The sequence below is a fragment of the Echinops telfairi genome, unplaced genomic scaffold, assembly GCF_000313985.2.
Source record: "Echinops telfairi isolate 266 unplaced genomic scaffold, ASM31398v2 ScPeMD7_1713;HRSCAF=2227, whole genome shotgun sequence".
Taxonomy (NCBI): domain Eukaryota; kingdom Metazoa; phylum Chordata; class Mammalia; order Afrosoricida; family Tenrecidae; genus Echinops; species Echinops telfairi.
In genome coordinates, this window is record NW_022105611.1 from 18,306,152 (window position 1) to 18,329,209 (window position 23,058).

The following is a 23,058-nucleotide window of genomic DNA, read 5'->3' on the forward strand; positions in this document are numbered from 1 at the left end:
GGCAAATTGCTTTACCTTCTGGGCATCAGCTGTGCCAAACAGGGCAGGGACGAGGGCCACAGAGGCAGTGAGTGGCCAACAGGGAGATCAAGGCCTTGTGGCCCATTGGGCACCTGAGTTGGCTGCTTTTTCTTCTTCTGTAGCTCGCTCACTGTGTGTGTGCAGGGCTTTCTCCATGGAATGCCCTTGGGTGACCGGGTCCTCGGTCTGGTCAATGTGTCCCAGGGAAGAACAAATACACATTGTGTTTCCAGGCAGCGCTGAACAAATTATGGGAGTCTGATGATGTCAGCAGCCGTAACAGATGATGTCAGCTAGATGTGTCCTGTGGGAACCTGCCCCTGTGACGTCACCTGGAATGTCACTCACAGTCTGGCTTCCCAACTCAGCTCTCTGGACTTGGCTCCACTGGCTCTCTGGTCATCTAGCCCCCAAAGAACACAGCCTGCGTTCTGGTTCAGACTCGGTCCTCTGCCGTCATCTTGGCGAGGTACCAGTTACCTCCCCTCCTTGGCACTCATCCTGCCAATCAAAATTGTAGATTAACCCCCACCCCACCCCACATACACACAGGCACACTGCCATCAAATCAACTCCTATGAATAGTGACCCTATATAGGGTTTCTGAGATTATAAATAGCCACTTCTTTCTCCCAAGGATCATCTGGTGGGTTTGAACCTCTGACTTGAGGTTAACGGCCTAATGCCTAACCTCCAGCACCGCCAGGGCTCCTTCAGCTATAGAGAAGCCCGTCGTTTCCACATGATATTAACTCCTGTTCAGCACAGTGGATGCCCAGAGAAGTAAAGTGACTTGCCCATGATCACACAGCAAAAAAGGTAGAGGTGAGAAAGTCCGGACCTGCCCCCAGCCCCTTGGCTAGTTAAGTGGACACCCTGCCCTTTATCAGCTCTTCTCTGGCTCCCGGCCCCTTGGATCCAGGGCCTGCACTAGCTCCCCAGTGATCAGGATGACCGCGGCCAGGCACCAGAGTGCGTGGTCCACACTGTTTAGCTCACTGGACAACCATTGTTGATGGAGCAGCTCCTGGGTAAGGGCTTCTGTGCACACACATAGGCCTGGGTGCTTCTTTTACCAGACGTTGAGTCCAGTTCACTTCCAGGCCTCTGCCCTGCCCTGTCCCCAGTCCTGGAGGACCCACAGATCCCAGGCGTGATGGTGTGCATAGGAGGGTGGCCTCGGCAGAAGAAGCAAAGGGCTGGGACATGTAGAGCCCTTGCTGCCCACCTGCGGGGGAGGCAGGCAGGGCGTGGCTGGGCTGGGGTGCTTGATAGAGGAAAAGGAGCCTGCTTACTCATGGTATTTGCTGCTGCTGCCTGTGGTGGGTCCAGCCCCGCGCTAGACTGGGAGACGGCTTTGATCCTCTAAGAAAGCACTCCCCCACCCCCACCCCCCAGGCTCCTGCCCCCTTTTTTCCTGGGCACCCTGGGTATTTCTGTCTGTACCGCTAGACCCTGGGTGGAGCCCTGTCTATCCTGCTGAGTCCTCATTAGCAACTAGATTTACGGTGGGGCAGCTGGGCAGTCTGGGGAGCCAGACAGAGAGCGTGGAGTCCTGACTTTGCCACTTGCTAGCTATGCCAGTGGACAGGCACTGGGAACCATTCTGTGCCCCTACAGTGCAGCTGTGTATGGGACACACACAGGCCTATCCCTGACATTACACATAGAGGCCCTGGTCAAAGTCAAAGACGCCTGGTGGCACCATGGGAAAACGCTCAGCTGCTAACCTAAAGGCAGCCAGTTCAAGCCCATGCCTTGGCTTCCCAGGGAGAGAAACTTGGCAAATGGGCTTATAGAAAGATCCAGGTAAGACAGCCTTAGGGGACATGTCTCACTCACCTCGGAGTCCACTGGACAGCACCTAATGTCTTTGTGGATATCTGGAGGTTACAAAGCAAACCAAGAAATACCTTCCCGATGTAAGTTATGGTCTTATATGTCTGACGGCAAATTGCCAAAGGGGACAGGATTGTTTATTATTTCACTTGTCAGGGTATTTTGTTGACAGGCTGGTGATGTTTCGATGAGTAATCATATCTCTCACACATTATTACGTAATCGGTCGCCGTCTTGTTTTAGCGGGATTACTAATTATGTCGTTGTCATCGAGATTTTCATCTCTTCATACACAGTTGCTGTAGGTCAGAATTTGACTGGACGCCCGTGGGTTTGGCTTTTGCTTCATTGGGATTTTCACATCATCTGTGTCCTGTTGACAGGAACAGCCTGCACGGTTGAAAAGAAAGGGTGCCTGTATTTGAAGTGTCTTGGGTCTGAATATGTGTTCATCCGAAATGCAATTCAGAGTAAGGTTAAGCAAAGTGAAGTTCCCTTTCTATTCATAGAAAGTTTTATCTCCTGGAAGTATCCCTTCACATGAAAATCGTACACTTCATACCTAGGGAATATCACGTTTTAGAAGAAAACTATTTAAGCAGAGACGAAATCTCACTTTCATCTGCAGCACTCCACTGTTGGGGGCATCCCATGCCCTCCAGTTGCCGGTGCAAAGAGTGCGTACCAGGCTTTCTGTGACATGAATATGAGTGGTAGGAATTGTTACATGGTACAAGATGTACCTCAGCCACCACCTGTAATTACGGTGAGCGTCACACTCATTTGTGAGTATTTTTAGGACCAGGCCTGGAACATACAGGAAAGAGACAACAAAAAGAATGCTCAGATTTCTGGGAAATTGATGCTTTGTTATGCAAGAAAGCATTGCGTATTGCTCTATCAAAGAAAGAATTTGACAAATTGACTTCTCCCTTCAACTTTTTATTTTTTGCCATTCAATCCCCTCCTTACCTCCCTCCTGCCCCTCACCCTCCACCCCCAAACTGCCCGGCTCCCTGCTCCGCAGCGGCCCACCCCAAGACCACAGAGCTCCCTCACCTGGACAGGCTGGCCTTGCTCTGTTCTCGTCTTCTCGATGGTTCTCCGTGTCAGATGTGCACCTCTGGTTCTTCAAGCTCAGGGACCACAGAGAAGGTTTTCCCAGGGCGTGAGTGTGGCCAGCGTGGGAGAGGGTGTTTAGGATGACGGGCCACGTGTGACTGGTACCCGTACGTTCTCTGATGTGTGTCTACTGTGTGTGACTCAGGATGGCCGCCCCTCTCCCCTGTGTCTAAGGCGCGTCCAGAGAGTGAGTCCTTTCCACAGCGAGGGGCTCTCTCTCCTGGAGTTAGCAAAAGGCACGCAGCGGGGTGGGGGATCTTGTGCTGCCTTGTACATCGGGTAGCTGACATGGCTCATTCACTCACATGTGCATCTGTTCATTGGTTAAAGCCTGAAGTTGGTGGGGCACAATTTCAAATCCTCATGGGATCCAGACTTTCTAAAGCTGTGGGTGCCGGGTGACCCCCAGAGCTACTGCCCGGGGGTAATTTTATTCGTTTGCTCATTTTAGTTTTAGAAATGGAGGACTTTGAAGCGGTGATCTGAGTGACAGTGGACGGAGCAGACTGGCTTTCCATCCAGCAGTCCATGCGCGTGTTGGGCGGTGCGTGGATTGGTACAGTGCCCTTCCCCCTTCCACCCTGTGCTTCCCATTCCCATGTGTCCTCCTGTCCTGTCCCCCTGCCTTCTGAGCTGTGTCCCAAAGTGCACACTGCCCGTGGCTTTCCTGTGGGTCGCTGGCCTCAGGTGTGCCACTCCTGATGTTGTTTGTTTATTTGGCTGAAGATTGGGCTCCTGGGGTAGGTTCAGTTCCAGGTGTGGAGGCGATCTCCCGACCATCATACTGGGGTTCACCAGTTCCATCAGACCCCAGGATGCTCCGTAGAAGTGAGGATGAAGAGACTTTGTGTCGTGTACTTTGGACACGTTGTCAGGAGAGACCAGTCCTTGGAGAAGGGCATCGTGCTTGGTAAGGTAGAAGGGTGGTGGGAACGAGGAAGACTTTTAAGGAGATGGACTGTGGTTCTGAGGGTGATGCGCGTCTGGGCAGTGTTTCTGTCTGTGGTGCATGGGCCCTCGGGTTCAGAACGGACTCGATGGTGTCTGACGGCAACAACCTGCAGGCTGGTACAGCTGCTGTTTTTGAGGATTCTGCATTGTATGAGCCATGTTTCTCCCACTCTGCGCAGGGCATTCTCCTAGGACCGTTTTCAGCATGGTCGGCAGTGGTAGCCAGGCACCATCTAGTTCATCTCTGAGGGCCTCAGAGGTTTGGGTTCACGTGGCCCGCTCAACCTCCGGACGGATTGTTTCCTTTGTCTTTGATTTTCCTCACTCTTCTTTGATGGGGGAGAAATCAAGCCTTGAGGTAGCTTTAAAGCCTTAAACCTGAATCCAAGGTGTCCCGAGGCCTTCTTCAAATCAGACAGAAGCCCTCTGCCTCCGTTTGATTCCGACTCCCGGCGGCCCTCGTTGGACAGCATCGGACTGCTCTTTGGGGCTTCTGAGACTGTGCGTGTTTAGGGTAGCAGACAGCCTCGTCTTCCTGTCAGAGCACCTGGTGGGTTTGAAGCACCAACCTTGTGGTTAGTCCACTGCTTAACCCCCAGTGCCACTCACTCCGGCCATCGTGTTGATTCTGACCCTATGGGGCAAACTGGCACTGCCCCTGGGGTGGGGGTGGGACTGTGAATCTGTACAGGAGTAGAAAGCCTCGTCTTTCTCCCTTGGAGTGGCTGGTGGTGTCCCACCATTGTCGACTCACTGGCTGTGAGTCCAGTGCCACTCAACACCAGCAGGCTCCCTGACATCAAGTTGATTCTGACGCACAGTGACCCTAGAGGGCAAGGTAACTACCCCAGGGTTTCCCAGATAGTAACTCTATAAGGGAGTAGAAAGCTTCATCTTTCTCCCTTGGAGTGGCTAGCGGTTTCGAACTGTTGACCCTGTGGTTAGCCACCCAGCGTGTAACCAATACAATACCAGGCCTCCTTAGTCTAACTTGACGAGTGAAGACTGTGTGCTTTGAGCATTGTGTGCACTTCAAAGTCTGCCTACAGGAGATGCAGTTGACCGACAGGCAGACAGGAAGCTTAGAGGGCAGTTAGTCGGCCACCTGTGGAGGAAAGATTGGGAGCAGGAGGCAGCGAATGCCTGCACCGCTGGAAGAACGGAATCATTGTCAGGGCAGGGTGCACGTAGACGCGATTGAGTGGGGGTATGTGTTCAACAGCACCACGGCAAACTTAATTATTCAAAGAAGAAAGGACACACCAAACCCTGACACCTGTATCGAGTTCTCCGGTCTTCACGCCAAGGTCCACTGCAGTCTTATCGCCCTGCCCCTGAATCTGCAGATGAGGGAGCGGAGGCTTAGGAAGGGGCCCTGGCCACCCACCATCACAGGCTGCTTTCATACAGGGTGGGCAGCCTGGCGTATGGGAGTTCCTGGTGAGATCGGACGCAGGTGTGCTCTCTCCCCGTGGGCTCCCGCCAGCTCCCCAGGGACCAACCAGCCCCTTGCCTCGGGGCCCTGGAGAGATCCTGCAGGGGGTTTCTGTTGAAGAGCCACTTCCTGTTTGGGGCCCCACACTTCCTCTCCGTGACTCACAGGCTCCCCCTGGCCCCTGATAGAAAGCCAAGGTGGGGATGGGTGCAGACAGGCCCAGCCATGTCACCCTCTGCCAGCCACCTCAGACGAGCTGATTCTGACTTGGCGGAGCTTTTTGGACGGAGCAAACGGCTCCGCAGGGTTTCTGAGACTATCAATGTTGACCGGTGCAGACAGCCCCGTCGGTCTCCCGCTGAGCGGCTGGTGGGTTTGACCTGCTGACCTTGTGGTTAGCAGCCCGATGCTTGTGTTAGCCAATGCTCACCTTCAGGTGAACAGCCCACTGAGCTACCAGGGAAAGGAAAGGCCGCTGCCCGACTCTGGCCCACCCAACCTGCAGAGAACAAGAGAATCTGAGGGGTGTATGGGGGTGGGGGGTGGGGTGACCTCCACGCTCAAACGTCCCCGCATCTGGATTCCAGGGTAGCTGGCTCAAGGGGGCATCTGTGGCCCCAGGGCCTCTGGGACACTGTGTGGCACTTCCTGACTTGCACGGGGGCAGTGTGGAGGCAGAGAACTGGGCCTGGCTAGGAGTCAGCTTGGGTTTCAGACACCAGCTTGGTGCCCCTGTCCCCTGGCGTCCTCATCTGTCTAGTGGGGGAGAACGGGCTGCTCTGACACATAAGGGTCACATCGAGGGACCCTGGTTTGAGTTCTGGCTCTGCCTCCTTGCTGAGTGTGTTCACCTCGAAGAGCTTCACTTTAAACAACAAAACAAAAACAGCTTTCCATATGGAGATGTCGTTCACACAGCATAAGGTTTATCTGGGTCTTCAGCAAATTTACGGATAACTGTCGCCAGCCCCACAGTAGATTTTAGAGCCTCTGGATCCCCCCAAGAAGAAGCCCTGCGCACTTCACATAGGCTCCATTCCCTAGGGCTCCCCCCACCCACTGAAACCGACTGTCGGGGTTCTACCGCATCGTGACCTGAAGGCCAGAGAATTGCTCCGTGGGTTTCCAAGGCCATAAATCTTGACAGAAGCAGACTGCTTCTTTAAAGATAACTTCATTTAATATTTGCTTCTGAGAGGGTGGACAAAGCCCTGGCCCCACAGTCTGAGTGTCCCTCGTGTAGGTGATTGGGACAGCATCTTCTGTCGCCTGCAGTGCTGACCTGGAGCCCCTGGGTCTACCGGTAACGTGGCCTGTCATTGCCATCCCGCCTCCCAGTTCCCGGGCAGGAGCTGCCAAGCTGGTGATGGAGGAGGCGGTACATGAGTCAGAACTCAGCACATAATTGTGGTGCCCCAGATCCCACCCCAGCCCGCTGGCCCTCCCCGGCGGTCTCTTCAGAAGAACAGCTGGCTTGGCGTCCACCTCCAAAGAGAGCCTCTGCCCCCCAGAAGCCAGAGGTAGCCCTCAGCTTAACCCCGATGTGGCTGGGCCTGGGACCTCTTCCCCTGGGAACCATAGGGGAACAAGAGTGGTTCAGAGAGGAGGATGAACTGGGTCTAGGGGTTGGGGCGGGTTTGTGGGCGTCTTGTATGGATGTGGGATTGCGTGTGTGGGGTCTCATGGCCAGTATTTGACCACATGTGTCTACTTGGCTCAGCCACCAGCTTAGGGACTTCCCCAGGGCAGGGATTGGGTGTGACCCCTGGGCTCCATATCCAGCACAGACCGTAGTGCATGGCTCACATAGGGCCTGGTGGGGGCACGGAAGGCAGGGTGACCGGATGACCGATCTGACCCGGCTTGTCCCCTTATCCCCTCAGCTCTCCTGGTGAAGTGACGCCACCCCCTGGGAGTCCAGCTCACAGCACGGGCACCATCGTCCAGGTAAAGACGGAAGTGAAGAGGGAGGGATGGGCCTGGAGTTGGAGACAGGTTCCAGAGAGCGATCCCACTGCCCTCCAGGGCTGGGGGCTTTCAACAGCTGACCTTGCTGAGCCCACCAAGCCACCAGAGTTCTTCAGAGAGCAGCCTCGCCCTGAGGGCAACCCCCCCTCCCCAAAGCTCTGCTAAGCACAGCCTGCCAGATGCCCTGCCTGTGTGAGCTCATGCAGCCCACGAGGCTGCTGCTCCTGCTCCCACTGCGCAGAGGAACCCACGGAGGGCGGTCAGGGAGGCAGAGCTGGTCTGCCGCCCCGGCAGGCTGGCTCTCAGCCTCGCGGCCGCTCTTCACCACCATGATCTGTGAGTGTTAAGACTGAGGAGGGTCTTGATTTCCAAGGCGGGGGTTCGTCGTGTAAGAGAGAAGCGGAGAAAAAAGGAGATCCGGCTAAAGGAATGCATGAAGAAGGGAGGAATGGGAGGCCCTTGGGTCATAGAATTGGCAGGAAGCAACCTTGCAGGTTTCTGGCCCAGCTGGCTCCCGGAGCACTGTTCTCCAACTCTGCATTCTCACCGGGCAGTCTTCGGTGGTCCCTAATGGGAATGGAGACATCTGGAGGAGAGGAAGTAGGTTCGAGCACCAGGCTCCCAGGCGCAGCCTCCCCTGCACAGCCCCACGGAGAAACAAGACTGCCACCGGCTGTGGTGAAATCAGTGTTCTGAGCTAACGTCAGACGTTCAAGGAAAGGCTAGGGGAGACTTTGGGTTTTGTCCCCTGCAAGTTGGGGGTGGCGGGAGCCAGGACTCCACAAACAACTACCACCAAAAACACAGGTAGTAGCGAAGCCAGGGGCCATCCAGTAGGTTTGATCTTCATGCATCCTCAGAGCCGGCTTTGCCAAACCAAACCCGCCTCCCCGCCCCCAGCAAGCCCATTCTGACCAAAGCGCTTCCATGTGTCCAAGGACAACCGTGCTCCCCAGGACTGTGTCTGCCGCCGCCTCTCTCCCCACCCTGCACAGGGATGCCCTGAGTAGGGACAGGGTCTGGGACATCTCTTGTCCCCAGCACCCAGCGCAGGGTCAAGGGCTGTGGGTCTCCAGTAAAGCTGGGCCGGTGGACCAGACGTCTCCATCTGGGCTGCTCGCTGCCCAAGGGTGTGGGGCAGCTGCGGAGGCGGGTAATGATGGGGCACAGAGGCCTGTGATCACGTCTGAGAGCTCTTCCAGGGGACGGGAGCACAAAGCAGGGAGGCAAGCTCGGGGTGTGCAGAGGACAGACGGGGTTTGGGTAGGTGGGGTGGGGTAGAGGGAGAGACTTTTCTGGCAGGGAAGCGGGAGAGTTGAGCAGGGAGGTGTGCTGGGGCCGGGGCCTGCGTGCCAGAGGCAGGTGTCAGGAGAGGCAGAAAGAAGGCTCCTTAAAAGGTCGGGCTTGCACCTCTTCCTGTCCCCAGGGCTTGCTGGGGACGCCTGTTTGTGTAATAACGCTGCTATTTTACATAAATAAACCAAATCACGGCTCCCCATTCCCTCAGGGAGTAAAAATTGGGCAGAGACAAGTTGCTCAGCACAAGTCTGCCAGACTTGGTTTCCTCCTCCTCCTTCCCTGTGGGCGGGTCCCTTCCCGGGGACATAGGGAGAGGCTTGGAAAAAGCTACCCTGGTCCTTGGTGACTGAATCACTGGGCTCCTGGGAGGGGCATGTTGTGCCAGCTGAGGGTGAGGGTGTCCTTCCTTGCCTTCTGCCCCTGGGACCATCAGGGAGTGGCAGAGGGTGTACGGTCCTCCAGTCCAGGCTGCTTAAAGAGTCTTGGGGTTAAGGAGGGAGCGAGCCTTCACGGGGAGCATGCACGCCTATGCAGGAGAATAGCGGGCTCTGCAAGGGCCCCCCTGAGCGGGAAGGTGGGCTGGATGGGATGGCACCAGGTCTGCCAGATCTATGCCCCGTGTGAGAGGGTGCTAAGGCTGTGCTGACTGGGGAGTTTGCAGCCGGAGACATTGAGCTCTGAGATGCTGAGCTCTGCCTGCTGGGTGACTGCCCAGCCCAAGCCGGTGGCCCTGACCTGGGAAAGAGGTTCTCTCTGTGTCCACAGGAACCCCGTCCCCTAACCTGGCCAGGGCCTATGCCTGGCTCCTGGGCAGCCTGTGGCTCCCACGGTGTCCCAGGTGTGCAGGTCTGCCCCTAGAGAGGAGCCCAGCAGACAGACAGAGCCAAGGATGGGCAGTGAGGGCATCTAGTTCTCGACCAGGTACTGGGCAAGGCCTGTCCTCTGCCAGCCCCAGCCTCCTCGCCTGTAGAATGGAGGTCTAGGACTGGTGGCTCCGTAAGGGGCGCTGTGGGGAGGCACTGTGTGGACGGTGAGGCACCCAGGGGTGTAGCTGCCATAGCTACAATTAGGTCACCTTCTCCTGGAAAGGAAGGTCGAGTGGGAGGCTCTGGGGTCCCTCATGGCCCCATACTGTGCCAGGCACGTGGCCATGACCTGGATGAGCTCCCCCTGAGGAAGAAGACGCCCTTTCCCTGGGAGAAGCAGGGGGTGTGTCCTCCCGGGTGGGAGAGCAGCCGGGCACTCTTGGGACAGAAGTGTTGGGTAAACAGGAGGCCTAGCATCCCCGGGAAAGAGGGTGCTTGATTCTTTGAGGGTTCCTGCTGAGTGCCAGCCTCAGCTGCTGTGTGGCTTTGCCCCCAGCGAATGCCCAGGTATGCTGCAAGCTGGGGGGAATCTTGGCCCACCTGGTCTTGTCACCTTGGGGACCTCCCTCCTACCTCCTCCTCTTTCTGAAGACTTGCCTCCTGCCCTGCTGATGGTGGTGATGGCGTCCTGGAGTGGGTGCTGACTCACAGGGACCCCTGGGGCAGAGGAGAAATGAACCTTGAGAGCAGACCGCCGGGCCTGTGTCCCACAGTGGCAGCTGAGCTGTGAGCTTGAACCACCCACTTTCGGGTTAGCAACCAACGCCCTCTGAGCAGGAGGAAGGTGGGCTTTCCACTCCCATAAAGAGCGGCAACCTTGGAAAGCGCCAGGGGCAGTTCCGCTGTCTTCCAGAGTCCCCCTGCATCAGCATTGACGTGACAGCAGTGAGGGCACTTGTTCTTGTTTCACGCCCGCTTATATGGGCCCTGGTGGTGTAGTGGCCACTAACCATAAGGTCAGCAGTTCAAAACTACCAGCCACTCTGAAGGAGCGAGATGAGGCTATCTGCTTCACTGGAGATGTACAGTGTCGGAAACCCACAGGGGCACCTCCACTCTGTCTTACAGTGTCGCCGTGAGTCCGAATCAGCTTCCTGGCCGGGGGTTAAGCGCGCCCCTGATGGAGCACCGTCTCTAAGTGACTGCAGGAAGCTGGGGTCAGAGGACCTTGTGGTGTAGTGGGGGGTGGGGTGCTGATGCTGCTTGACCCCCATGTCTCCAGGTTTTCCCACAAGTCTCAGGGAGTGGGACATCCCAGAATCAGCTCCTGTCTCCCCTCCTCCAGCACCAGCCGCGAGATTTGCATCTGCGGTTTGGGTTCTGGGGTTTTGCTCTGGGAAGAGGCCCAGCTGGTTGGGAGATCCTGGCTTCCCCAGACCCCAGGATCAGGGGAAGATTGGCTGTACAACCCACCACCCGATGGACCCCCAAGAGGGGACTTAGCTTACCGGCTGGGGCTGCCTCCACCCTGGGAAACACCCTGCTCACGCCTCCTCCCTGAGACCCAGGGTTTGGGTCTGCTGACCCCTACCCACAATGCCCTTTGCTGGGAGAACAAATCCTCTCTCATTTCTGAATTCTGCTTGAATCCCACCTTCTCTAGGAAGCCTCCAGTAGGGATTTGTGCTGGGGTCTTGGAAGCATAGGTCTGAGGGGTCCAGAGGAACCCTGACTCGGGGAGGGCTTCCTGGAGGAGAGGCCATCTCCCCAGAGCCCTGAACAGCAGGTAGGAGTTTGCCAGGCCTCGATGCTTAAGTGGAAGGTTTAGACTCTGAACATAGTGAGATTAGGCAGAGGGGCTCCCAGGTGGTTTCCCAGACACACCTGGCTGGGGAGCAGGACACAGGAAGCCCCGAGAAGTGGGGTGCCAGGGTGCCTTGGCCAAGTGCCATGTCTTCCCTGAGCATCATGGGAGGTCACTGTGGCCCCGGGTTTTACATGGATGGTGTTTGGGGATTTCAGGGCTCGTGTGTCTTCAAGGCTGAGGCGTGCCTACACTTTGGTCCCTGTCATGAAAAGGTCCCTGGGTGGGGGCAGAGCCCCGGCCTGGATCCCAGGGTGACCAGGAATCTACCCCTGTTTACAGACCTTTTGGAAGTCTCATTTCTGTTATGAACAGGTATCCTGGAAGGAGACCAACATACCAGTGTACCTGGGGCGGCCCACGTGTAGCGCTGAACCCTTACAATGGGTTGTGGGTCATCTTACTCCCAGGCCAAAACTAGTCCCTCAAAGAGAAGGCCAGAGACGTGTCCAAGGTCCCACAGCAGGGAGTTCATGGTGGGTCTGGGCGGCAAGACCAGGGATGCCTGTGGGGTTCATCCTTCCATCCTGCCTGGCCTCCCTTCTCTGCTCTGTGCCTGGGCAAGGGGGGGTGGGGGGGCTAGAGGGCTAGAGAAGCTGAGGGCTGGAGAGGCCCGTAGAGATGATCCGGTGATCAGCCCTGCCAGATGGGAAAAGACTGACATCAGCGAAAACAGCCCTGCCCAAGGAAAAAGCAGTGCTCCCCCCCAACCACCACCCCCAAATCAGGGGTCCTGCCTGTACTCGGGGCCCTGGCTGCTGCTGGGGAGGGGAAGGCAGGGCTCAGCCCCCGCCTCCCTGGCACCTGCCAGGGGGTTTTCCTGTTCCTCCCCCAAGGTTCCTGGCCTCACTCCCTTGGTGCCAAGTGAAATATTGACCTTGGCCCTGTGAGGTGCTGCTCCCAGTAATGCAGATGCTGGGGCCACACAGACCGGTGGGGGTCAGGGGCGGGGGTGGGGGGGAGGTGCGGTGCACATCAGCAGGCAGGCCCTCCTGGGGCTGGGCCCACGCTGGATGAGTCTGAATCCCGACTCTGTGGCGAACTTGGAGGATTGGTCCCCCTCTCGTCTCTGTCTTTAACATAAAGCTATTGATCTGTGCTTCGGAAGGCTGACGTCAGGAGCGGATACTTGAGCCGTACCCAGCGTGGGAACCCATCAAACAGGGCACACTGCACCCACGTCTACCCCCATCCCCCTATGCTGACTGCGTGTTTACTGAGTGCTTACAGCCTGCCGAGGAGGGGGACGTGGTGGGCAGCAGTGGGGCATAGGATACCCCGTGGCTGGCGGTCTAGGCCTGGGGCTGCCAACAGTTCGGTGCACTCTGGGGGTGGCCGCTCGAGGGCCACAGCACTCCCACATGTGGTGACTGTCCTCTTCAATGGACCTCTAGACCTGGGCACGGTCTGTTCTCCTGACAGCCTGGTTGAGATAGGATTTGCCTACCAGACAGCTTAGCCATCGAAAGGGCAGACTTGGGTGGGTTAGTAGTTGCACCTTAGTTATCCAGCCCTCGCTGTGGCCCACCTTCAGGCATGGCTGCTGCCCCCAGAGGGAAACCTGTGCCAGTAGCAGCCACTGCCCTCCCTGCCTCCCTCACTCCCCGAACCTCCCCCAGGTGGAGGCAGGCTGAGATTGTCTGCCTACATGGATCTGCCTCTTGGGCATGTGTCGTAGCACACACCCATACTGTAGACGGCATCTGCGGTGGTGTCTGTGGTTCATGGCTGGGCTGCTAGCACCAGGGCGGCTCCAGCCCATGCTGAGACCCCTGGGGAGACCAGCCTGGAGCAGGCCCTCAGGAGCAGAGGCGCTCTGCCCTCAGGAGGCCACCGTCCTTCCGGCAGCCAGTAACCGTGGTGAACCTACTGTCTGCTGTGTGTTGTCAGGACCTCATTTCTCGATGCTGCAGACCTGGGCACTGTTAGGGGTCACCCTACCCAGTTCCGAATTCCCAGATGGGCAAACTCAGGCTCAGGGAGAGCTGTGAGCTGTCTGGGGTCACACAGCAAGTCCCGTGACGGGGCCCCCGGGCAACCTGACACCTGGAGAGGGAGAGTGGGCCGGGGGCCAGCGCAGTGTGGTCTGAGGGCAGCTGGTGCCAGATCCTGGGAAGGAGGAGAACTGTCCGGAATAGAGCACCCCAGTTGTGGCTGCCCCCCACCCCCTGACCCCTGGCAGTAGACACTCCCTCTACCCCAGGTGAAGACTCTTGGGAGCCTCCATTTCCTGTGCAAACAACTAGCTGTGGGAGTTCCGGGCAGGAGCCAGGAATTCTGACAGAAAGCGGACTTTGGGCTGGGGAGGGGCCTGGGAACAGCAGGCTCAGAAGGGAGGGCTGTCTCCTGTCCCAGGGCCAGCCAGGCCTCAGGCAGCAGGGCTTTTCTCAGGAACTTGACTGTTATCAGCAGCCCAGGGGGTGCGGTGGGGGGTGTCAGTGGAGAAGTCATTGATCTTCAGTAATGCCATTAGCCCTGGCAGGAAGCAGGAGGGGACGGGCTGGGGGTGGGGACAGTGTGGTCTGGAGCTTACCCTTCTGCCCATTGTCTGGGCAGCACTTTAGTAGGACTTCTGACCTCCTCTGAAGGGTGCCCCCCCACCCCACCAGGAAACCTGCCCTGCGCTGGTCACAGGGCTCTGTCCCAGGCCCTTTGGGGAGACGGGCAGTGCCCACACAGACCAGTGAACATGCACTCCAGGAGGCTTCCTGGAGGGGGTCCATCTGCAGTGGGTTGTGAGCTCATAGCATCCCCATGGGACAGAGGAGAACTGCCGTGTGTGTGTGTGTGTGTGTGTGTGTGTGTGTGTGTGTGGCGGTGTCTCTAAGCTGTCCTCTTCTCCTCCAGTGAAGTGTGACCTGGCACTCCACCCTGTCACCACCAGAGCTCCCCCATGCCCAACTCCCACTGGTCCTCCAGGACACGGGAGAAGGACCCCACGGGCTTCCCAAAGCTGGAAGCTGACTGCCTGGGAGGCAGACTGCCATATCTTTCTCCCGAAGAGCAGCGAGCTGGTGGGTGAGCAGCTGGGTTCCATTGGGTTCTCCAGAGAAACAGAACCAGCGATGTGTCTGTGTGTGTGTGCTGTGTCGAAGGAGACTGGGGGCAAGACGTGGTTTCCACAGACAGATGCAGGGACAGCGAAGTCCAGTCCGGTGTGCATCAAGGTGGTGCGTGGAAGCTGATGAACAGGAAGCCATGGGAACTGGAGGAGTTGGGCCAGGATGTGAAGCAGAGCAACAGGGCACAGGCTGGTGGAGGTAGAGGTCAGCAGTCAGCCAGATGGACCCTCCGCCTGCAGTCTGCTGAAGGCGCCCGGATCAGCAGGTCTGAGGACCAGGCGAAGGGCCAGGTAGAGACCACACTCTTCTTGGTCTCTCCCTCGTCCACAAAAGGCTTATGACATCAAGGAGGTGTCATCAGGCTGCAACTTGATTGACAGATTTGGCTCCACCCCCCCACCCCACCCCAGCCAGGGGTGTCTAGTTGACATCATCCGTAGCGGGCACTCAGCTACTTGGAGGATGAGGTGACTTTAACTAGCCGAAGAGGCAGCGGGTACTGAAGTGGGGAGGCCAGAGGGAGGGCCAGATCCTGTCCATTGGCCTCTTCACAAAAAAAAAAATGTTCACTCTTGCCATAGGTTGGAGCTTTGACCGGGGACCAGAAAGGACTCCCTATCCAAAGGGGCCAGGAGGTCTGGACAGGGAGAGTGGCTGAGGGGATACCGAGCAATGGCTTTGAGGGAGTTGAGGAGGTCAGTGTGGTGGTGCTGTCCCACAGAGTCTAATGACACTCGAGGGAGACACCTAGGAGCCACCGCTGACTCCTGGGGTGTGGCTGTGCTGCACCCGGTGACCACTCCCAAAGATGCCCTCCAGTGTGCCTCTCCGATAAGCTACCTGGAAAAGGAGCCTCCGCCAGGAGCCAGAGTCCCCGGCTGGGTTGAGGCATGATGCATGCACCACACACACACTTCCCCTTCCTTCTTTTGCTTAGTTGAAGTGGAACTTCCACCTGGACATGTCGTCATGCTAGGTCATGGGGTGGGGGCAGGGTCCCAGGGCCAGAGGAATCCTGGGAAGGAGGGTGTAGACTGCCGTTTGCAGCTGTCCACCCACAGTCCCTTGGTCATGGTGGTACCATTCCCCTGACACTAACTCCCCACCCCCACCCCACCCCGCACGCACATGATCTGGCCTCCTGCGCAGGGCAAGGGAAGGGTGGTTGTCCCATTGTACACATTCAGAAATGGGGGCTTAGGAAAGGCCCCTAGGTGACTTCAGCCACACTACTGGTCTGACTGTCTTGGTGACCCTGACAGCTGCCGTAATAGAAATTCCACAAATGAGTGTCTTTAGCAAACAGAAATGGGTTTCTTTTTCACAGCTGAGGGCACCGGAAGTCCGGGTGCCCGCTCTAGGGAAAGGCTTCCTCTCTGTGCCTGTTCCGGTTGAAGGTCCTTGTACCTCCTGAGCTCGGCATCTCTCTTCCCCCATCGCTGCTTAGCTTGAGTGTTCCATCTCTTTTCTGTCTCAGAAGAGAAGGGCTTGGACGCACCCCCTACAGGAGCCCTGCCTCGTGAGCATAGCATGGCCTGTTCTCAGTCCCGCTGACCGCCTCAGGCAGAGGGCTCAGAGTGGACAGTACACTTGTCTGCAGGGCAGAGCGCCATCCATAGCAGTGGCCAACACACAATGAGTCCAGCTTCTTTCTATGAATTAACTGCCCCCTCCCTTCCCGGGATGTGGGGGACAGCTGGGGCAGCCAGCCTGACAGGTGAGGCCCCCATTTGGGGGCCGGTACTTCCGGTGAGACCTGGCCTCCTGGCGCTGGGCTCTTGCCTTCTGCCCTCCTGAAAGTCTGTGAACATGGGAGTAGGCGTGCTTCCCAACCCTTCCTCAAGAGCAAGTACAGCCAAGAGTGCCCCCTTACATGCACTCAAGGTCTCCCTGACCACCAGGGTCCCTTCAGCCCTGGGCTTGGCTCCTGGTACAGCTGCAACGTTCCACCCGCTCCTCCCCAGGACCCTCCAGGGACAGCATTAGCCCCAATTCCCAGCCCTTAGGAGGCTCGGGCAGTTGATGTTCCCAGCGTCTCTCCCCTGATGCTCTAGGCTGCATTCCTGGTTGGCATTTGATGGGAGACGAGGAGGTGGGTGCTGTGAGCAGAAAGCCTGGTGAGCCCAGGAGGGGAGTCGTCCAGTTGGGCTCTCTGCTACAGACCCTGGGGTTTTGGGGAGTAGCATATTAGGGCTCCGGTCACAGGCCTGTCAGGGCTGCTTCCAGGAAGCGTGCCCCAGCCCTCCCCACACCTGGCAAGTGACCCTCCTGGCTCACTCCAGCCCACACCGCGCTTAGAGTACTAGTCTCTGGGACGACTCTGCTCTGTGTGCCATTACAGTGCCGATAGCAGCCAGGAGCATCCGCATTCGTTACATATGTAAACCAGTACGTGCCCGGCTGCATTCCAATTAAGCCTTATTTATGAACATTTGGATTTCCTAAATAATTTTCACAGTCTGCAAAATAGCCCTCTTCCTTGCGTTTTCTGTTTCCTGATCACTGGAAAATGCAACATCTATTCTCCGCTGGAAGCCATACAGAGAAGCTTGCCAGCCTCCCACGGCTTCCTGCTTCTCCCCCGGGATGAAAGTGAAATGGCACAGCCACTTTGCGAACAGGTGGAGAGCCCCTCGTGAGTTAAATGCAGAATCCTGCCACGTGTCCCAGCAAGCCCACGCCTAGGTAGAGACCCGAGAGACACGGAAACACATCCACACAAAAGCTTGCGCACAGATGTCCACGGCAGCGAGTTGTCACCAGGATGGACACAGCCTGATGGCTGGAGAAACCAGTTGTGGGCTCTCCACCCATTCGACGGAATAGCTTTCAGCCGTCGGAAACGAACAGAGTAGGCGCCACGTCCTGCCACAGATGAACCTTGCAGACACGCCGCTGTGAGACAGGCCACACCCCGGGAGACCACACATTCTGCGATCCCATCCACGTGAAGTTTCCAGCATCGGGGAGTCCCCAGCAAGCCACAGGAAGTAGGCTCGTGGCTGCCAGGGGCAATGGGAAGTGACTGCTAATGGGTTTCCCCCTGGGATGATGGGAAAGCCCTGGAAGTGGATGGTAGTGGTGACTGCGTGCTGGACTGCACGCTTTCCAAGGGTGGATTCTGTGGCCGTGATGATGTCGCGGTTTTAAGCCGGTCATTCTCTAGGTCAGTGGTTCTCAACCTTCCTAATGCCCTGACTCTAATACAGTTCCTCATGTAGTGGTGACCCGCCCCCCCACCATAAAATTATTTTCCTTGCTACTTCATCACTGTCATTTTGCTACTGTTATGAATCAGGCACCCCCTGTGAAAAGGTCGTTCGACCTGCAAAGGGGTTGTGATCCACAGGTTGAGAACCGCTACTCTATGGGGTCCCTGTTAGGGGTAACGCACAGAAGGCACTTGGCATATCGCCCTGTGCACAGCCAGCACCTGGTGGTTCTGTCAGGGTTCCGGCTGCAGGGCCCACGACTGACATTGTTTCTGGAGCCCCCATCCCGCACACACATCCAGAGTTGTGTCTGGAAGCCTGTGCAGCTGTGTTCCTTTGAGCCAGCCACGCCTCTGCTCTGAGCCCCAGGTTCTGCCCTGTAAAACCAGGTGCATTTCTCGATGTTGACTGCTTCGCAGCAGTGGGGTCATGAAGTTGGGTGCCAGAAGGTCTCAGGCCCATAAGGCTCCCTGGACTGTGATCTCTAAGGGAAGCAGATGACCACATCTTTGTCCTATAGAGCGGCCACGCAGGCTTGAACCACCAACCTTTGGTTTAAGAGCTGAATGCTTAATCCCTGCCCCACCAGAGCTCCTGGTATGTGAGGTGTCCTAAGCCAGTGACCACCTGGCCACCATCGGCCAGCACTGGTTGCAGCAGGCTGGTCTCCCCGAGAGCATCTTCAGGTATCCGGAGGGGCAGGAAGGCTTGCCTGGTCCTGGCAACAGCCGCCCTGCCCTCCGGGAGCCTCCGCTGCTCTGCCAGCTGCCCACAGGCCCCCTCAGCTGGGCGCTGCAGGTGCCCGAGTGAGCAGACACACAAGGGCACCAGAGCTGATTCCCAGAGTGACCACACACCCAGCTGTGCGACCACCGGCCAGGAAGGACCTCTTGCTCTTCTTGCGCCTCCGTTTGCCCTGCTGTCAAACGGGGTTTCCACCCCTGGGGAATCTGTCTCTTCAGGCGTCTGTGGTGATGGGCCGGAACAGCCATGGCCAGCGTGCTCCCATGCCCTCGGCAGAGTCTGCTCTAGCTATGGGTAGGCAGGCAAGAAGCAGGTCATGGTATTTTAGGATGTGGTTGAGAAAATGGAACTGAGTGTGGCTTTGGGAGTGCGAAGGGGTTGGGAAAAGGCCTTGTGATCGAAGACTAGAGACGGGGAGGGAGGGGCCGTGGAAAGGGCATGCCAGGCAGATCCAACAGCAACAAGCCAAGTGTGAGATGGGCCAGTAGGAGGAGGGGTTGGGGGGGGTGGATGTATGAGCACGTGGGCAGGGGACAATTCAGGGAGGGGGGCCCTCCAGGGAGGCATTTTGACTCTGGGGTGGAGGAACAGGGAGCCTCTGTGGAGCGGTGTCGGTGTGTCTGCAGCTGACAGCCGCCCCTCCTATGCCTCACAGCCTGTTTCTTCCCACAGGACCCACTGGACCTCCATGGGTGCATGAGGACGGGGTGCCAGGGCTGCGGGCACGAGCATGGTGAGACACCAGCCGCTGCAGTACTACGAGCCACAGCTGTGCCTGTCCTGCCTCACGGGCATCTATGGCTGCCGCTGGAAACGCTACCAGCGCTCACACGATGACACCACACCGGTGAGCCACCCAGGGCCAGGGCCACGGCGACCAGGGAGCCCCAGCTGTGGGGAGGGGTTGGGGGGTATTTGAGTCAGTGCCCCTTGTGAGTTCCAGGGCCCACGGCAGTCTCTGAACCTATCTGGCCAGGTGGGTGAGGTAGATACTCGCTCCCCTGGCCTGCCTGTGCCTGAGAAGCACTCAGAGGCTGGGGCTGGGCTGCTCCCCAAGGTCATGCCTGGGAGGGGAGCACCACAGGGTGGGGTCCCCCCCAAGGTGAGCAGAGGTTCTGGGCATCTGGGCAGATCCAGACGGGCAGGCAGGTGACGGGTGACGATGGTGAGAGGTGAGCCCGGCCATCCTGGGGCCTGGGAACTGGCACCCGTACCTGGTCACCTGAGCTATGGGCCCCTCCAGGATGCAAGTCGGGGCTCTGCCGAGATAAAGCCGCCTTCAGTATGCAGATACCGAATCTGCTCCGTCCCCAGCGCCCGCTATCAGGCAGCAGAGCTGGTTTCTAATCTGAAGGAGCCCAGTTCCTGTGCACTGCTTGTCTAAACGCTTTGCTGCCCAGAATACGGCTTTGCCTGTCTGAACACAGAAGCCAGCCTCTGAATCCTCCAGGGTCCAAGACAGGGCAGGGCAGCAGAGGTCAAGGGACTGAGGTTTCTTGGGTGGAAATACCTCGGTCCTTGGAGTCACATGAGAGATAATTCACTCTGAAGCCTGGTTTATGATCTGAGTGAGTTTTATAAAGGATGGAAGTTTCAGGTTTTACATGGGCATCCTCAGGGAACTTCGCACCCACACGTGGAGACCTGAGGCCAGAGGAGACGCCTCCTCCAGGCCGGCCATCTCACAGCCTGCCAAAAGAAAAAAAAAAGCGTCTTCAGGTGGAGGGGCAGGAAGGCTTGCCTGGTCCTGGCAACAGCCGCCCTGCCCTCCGGGAGCCTCCGCTGCTCTGCCAGCTGCCCACAGGCCCCCTCAGCTGGGCGCTCCAGGTGCCCGAGTGAGCAGACAGACACACAAGGGCACCAGAGCTGATTCCCAGAGTGACCACACACCCAGCTGTGTGACCACCGGCCAGGATGGACCTCTTGCTCTTCTTGTGCTTCCGTTTGCCCTGCTGAATTAAGCCCACCTGGCCCAGATTGGTGTACCGCCCCATTCTGACTCAGAGCCTGAATTTTGGAGCATGCCCAGTAGACAACCTGGTCCCTAGTCTGGCTGTCTAACAGGAACAGGGCCGCAGAGGTCAAGGGTCAGGCTCTCTCCATGGGGAGCCTGGGGAAATGGGGTCTGCTCACCTTCTCCGCTTGTCATAGTCAAAGACAGAGCCTGATTTTTGGGGTCTCCAGACCATGGCCACATCTCCAGGCTGAGGCCTGACTGGGAGGAGGTGGCACCGGGCAGCCTGAAGCAAAACAGAGGAAGGGGCCTGCCCCAGGCCAGAGAGCAGGAATTAAGATCTGGGCCTGGGGTGGGGTGAGAGCCCTCAGCAGAAAGCCCTTCTTCGCCCAGGATGCCTCAGCCTCAGCCCCTCCCTCGGTGGGCTCCAGGCTCCTCCAAGTCAGGAAGTGCTGTGTTTGGCTGCAGCCAGCACCAGGGCCGGTGGAGGAAGTGGGGCTAGGCTGGGTTTGAGCTATGCGGCTCTGCAGACATCAGGCCAGGAGGCTGTTGGGAGCGGGAGAGGGTTTTGTAGCAGCTCTGGGTGGCAGGTCCTCTGCAGAGAGGCTGAGCTCACCTCGGGTGACCCTGAAACTCACAGCAGAGGATGAGCATCCTCTCCTCTCCTCCCCACCCCAGCCCCTCACCCCCCATCTCTCCTCCCACTTCCTGGGTTCTGCAGGCACAGGCAGCTCTCATCAGCCTCTCCTCTTTCTCCTAAGCCAGCTGGGAGAGGACCTGGCGGGGGCTGGGCGCCCAGCCTGGCACAGCAAAGAGAGCGGCCGCCCAGTGTCTCTGACACGGGCACGGTGGGTGCAGAATAAGTGCTGCTGAACACGGGGCGGCGTGAGGCCTGGCACACAGTGGGGTCAGGAGAGCGGAGCTGGCCGGCCTGTGGGGTGGAGGGCTCTGCTAGGGGACAAGCCAAGAACAGCGTTACATCGTCATGTGAGCAGGGAGCACCGTCTCCCTCCCAGAGTGGCTGGTGAGCTTGACCACTGACCTGGCAGGTGGCAAACCAGCACCTAGCCCCCAGCGCCACCAGGAAGGTCTGATAGTAAGCTCTGTCCCTCCCCACCCACCACCTTCTCCTCCTCACGTGGGGGCCCTGCCCCAGTACCACAGCAACACTGCCTCCCCTCAGGTCCTCTGGCAGACCCTCCTGCCCCTGCCTGCCCCCCACCCAAAACCAGAGAAGCCCAGATGCAAGCCCCTCCTCTGGGGAGCCTGACCTCCCTGGGCCAGTCCCTGAAGCACCTCTCCCCCATCCTCCCACTGGGAACTGAAGTGTGGGGGTCATGGTCATGGTTGGCATTTATTGAGTACCTTCTGCATATGAGGAGCCCTGCCATGTGGTTTTTGGCATACCCCAATAATTGGTACCCCCCACCTGCATCCCGTGGTGCATGGTTAATTGTGGCCCTGGTTCATAGACGGGGCCTCCTGCACGGGAGCCTGTGATAGATTTGCAGCCCATGCCTCAGATGGCAGAGGGTGTCAGGGGAGTGAGCATGGGCTATTTGAAGGCCTGGTGGACTGGTGGGCTGCCCAGGCCTGGTGGGCTGCTGTCAATCTCTATGGCGGGGAGCTGGGTTCCAGTTTACATGAAGGGGCCCTGCCTAGAGGCGCTGTGTGTGAGGTCTGAGATTCAAACCCACCAACTGCTCCTTGGGAAGAAGAGGAGGTAGTCTGTGTCTGGGAAGACTGACAGCCTCAGAGACCGTCCTCTGGGGTCCGAATTGACTCCGAGGCACTGAGAGGGTCCGTGGTCTTACAGGAGCCAGCACTGAAAGGACATGAAGGGTGGGGGTGGGGGTGGGGGGCAGGTACTTGGGAAATCGCCTGATGGAGCAGAAGGAGCTTGACCAGGAATGGGAGGACAAGGTGGGGAGTGTCCTGGAATGCCAGTGTGTCCGCCTCAAGGGTTGGCCCTGGGGTCAGTAAGGGGACTCAGGTGGTTGGGGAGAAGGAGAGACAAAGAGCTTGGGAGAACCCCGTCAAACACACACACACACACACACACACACACACACACACACTTCTGTCCGGCCGGCCCCCTTCCTTCCTCCCATACCAGCCTGACACATCCTCACGTAGCACCCTTCCTTCCCCAGGGACACACACTTGACAAGAAGGAAACAGGAACCTGAGGTCCAGAGAAGGGCTGTCTGACCTCTCCTCCCGCCCAGCCCCTGGAGCAGGGCGGCCTGGGTCCGGCAGCAGGAGGCCAGGAAGCAGAGCTATTATAACTTGGGATAATTAATTGGCTGTTGTCTGTGACTCATTACTGTAATACTACCGATTAAGGACTTGGTCCCACTGAAGAGGATGCTTAGGCCCCTGAAGACATGGAGTCTGTGGGAAGCAAGTGTCCACTGGCTTCTCTATACCAGGAAGGATGTCGGTCAGACACCTGGAGAAACTTCCCAGCAAGAGACACTGAAGGAGGCAGGACTTGAGGGCAGTCAGTGCCCTCTGGCATCTCTATAGCACCTCTCCCTCTGGTCGGTGGTTTTAAGGTGCTTCCAGGAAGAGTAGGGATTTACTGGGTCCTGGGGCTGAAAGCCCCGCCTGCACTGACCCTGAGTGCACCCAGTCTGCACCTTCACACACCCCCACACCCCCACCCACACCCCCGTCTCCAGTCCTATTTGGGACCCAGGAGCCATTGACTAGTTCCCTCCTGGTATGTGGTCAGGTCCTGGTCCTGTGTTGTGCCCTGGATCTCAGGGAATCAGACCC

General features: G+C 57.9%; 1 protein-coding gene across 1 annotated transcript in view; it reads left to right on the top strand.

The window, feature by feature from the left end:
* The window catches only part of GDPD5 (glycerophosphodiester phosphodiesterase domain containing 5), a 95,524-nt gene that overhangs the window by 32,243 nt on the left and 40,223 nt on the right, over positions 1–23,058 (top strand). The window contains exons 2-3 of the mRNA XM_045293089.1: positions 7,252–7,315; positions 18,996–19,170. Of these exons, the coding sequence (XP_045149024.1) occupies positions 19,054–19,170 (117 nt within the window). The 5' untranslated portion in view covers positions 7,252–7,315; positions 18,996–19,053. The remainder of the gene's footprint in view (positions 1–7,251; positions 7,316–18,995; positions 19,171–23,058) is intronic.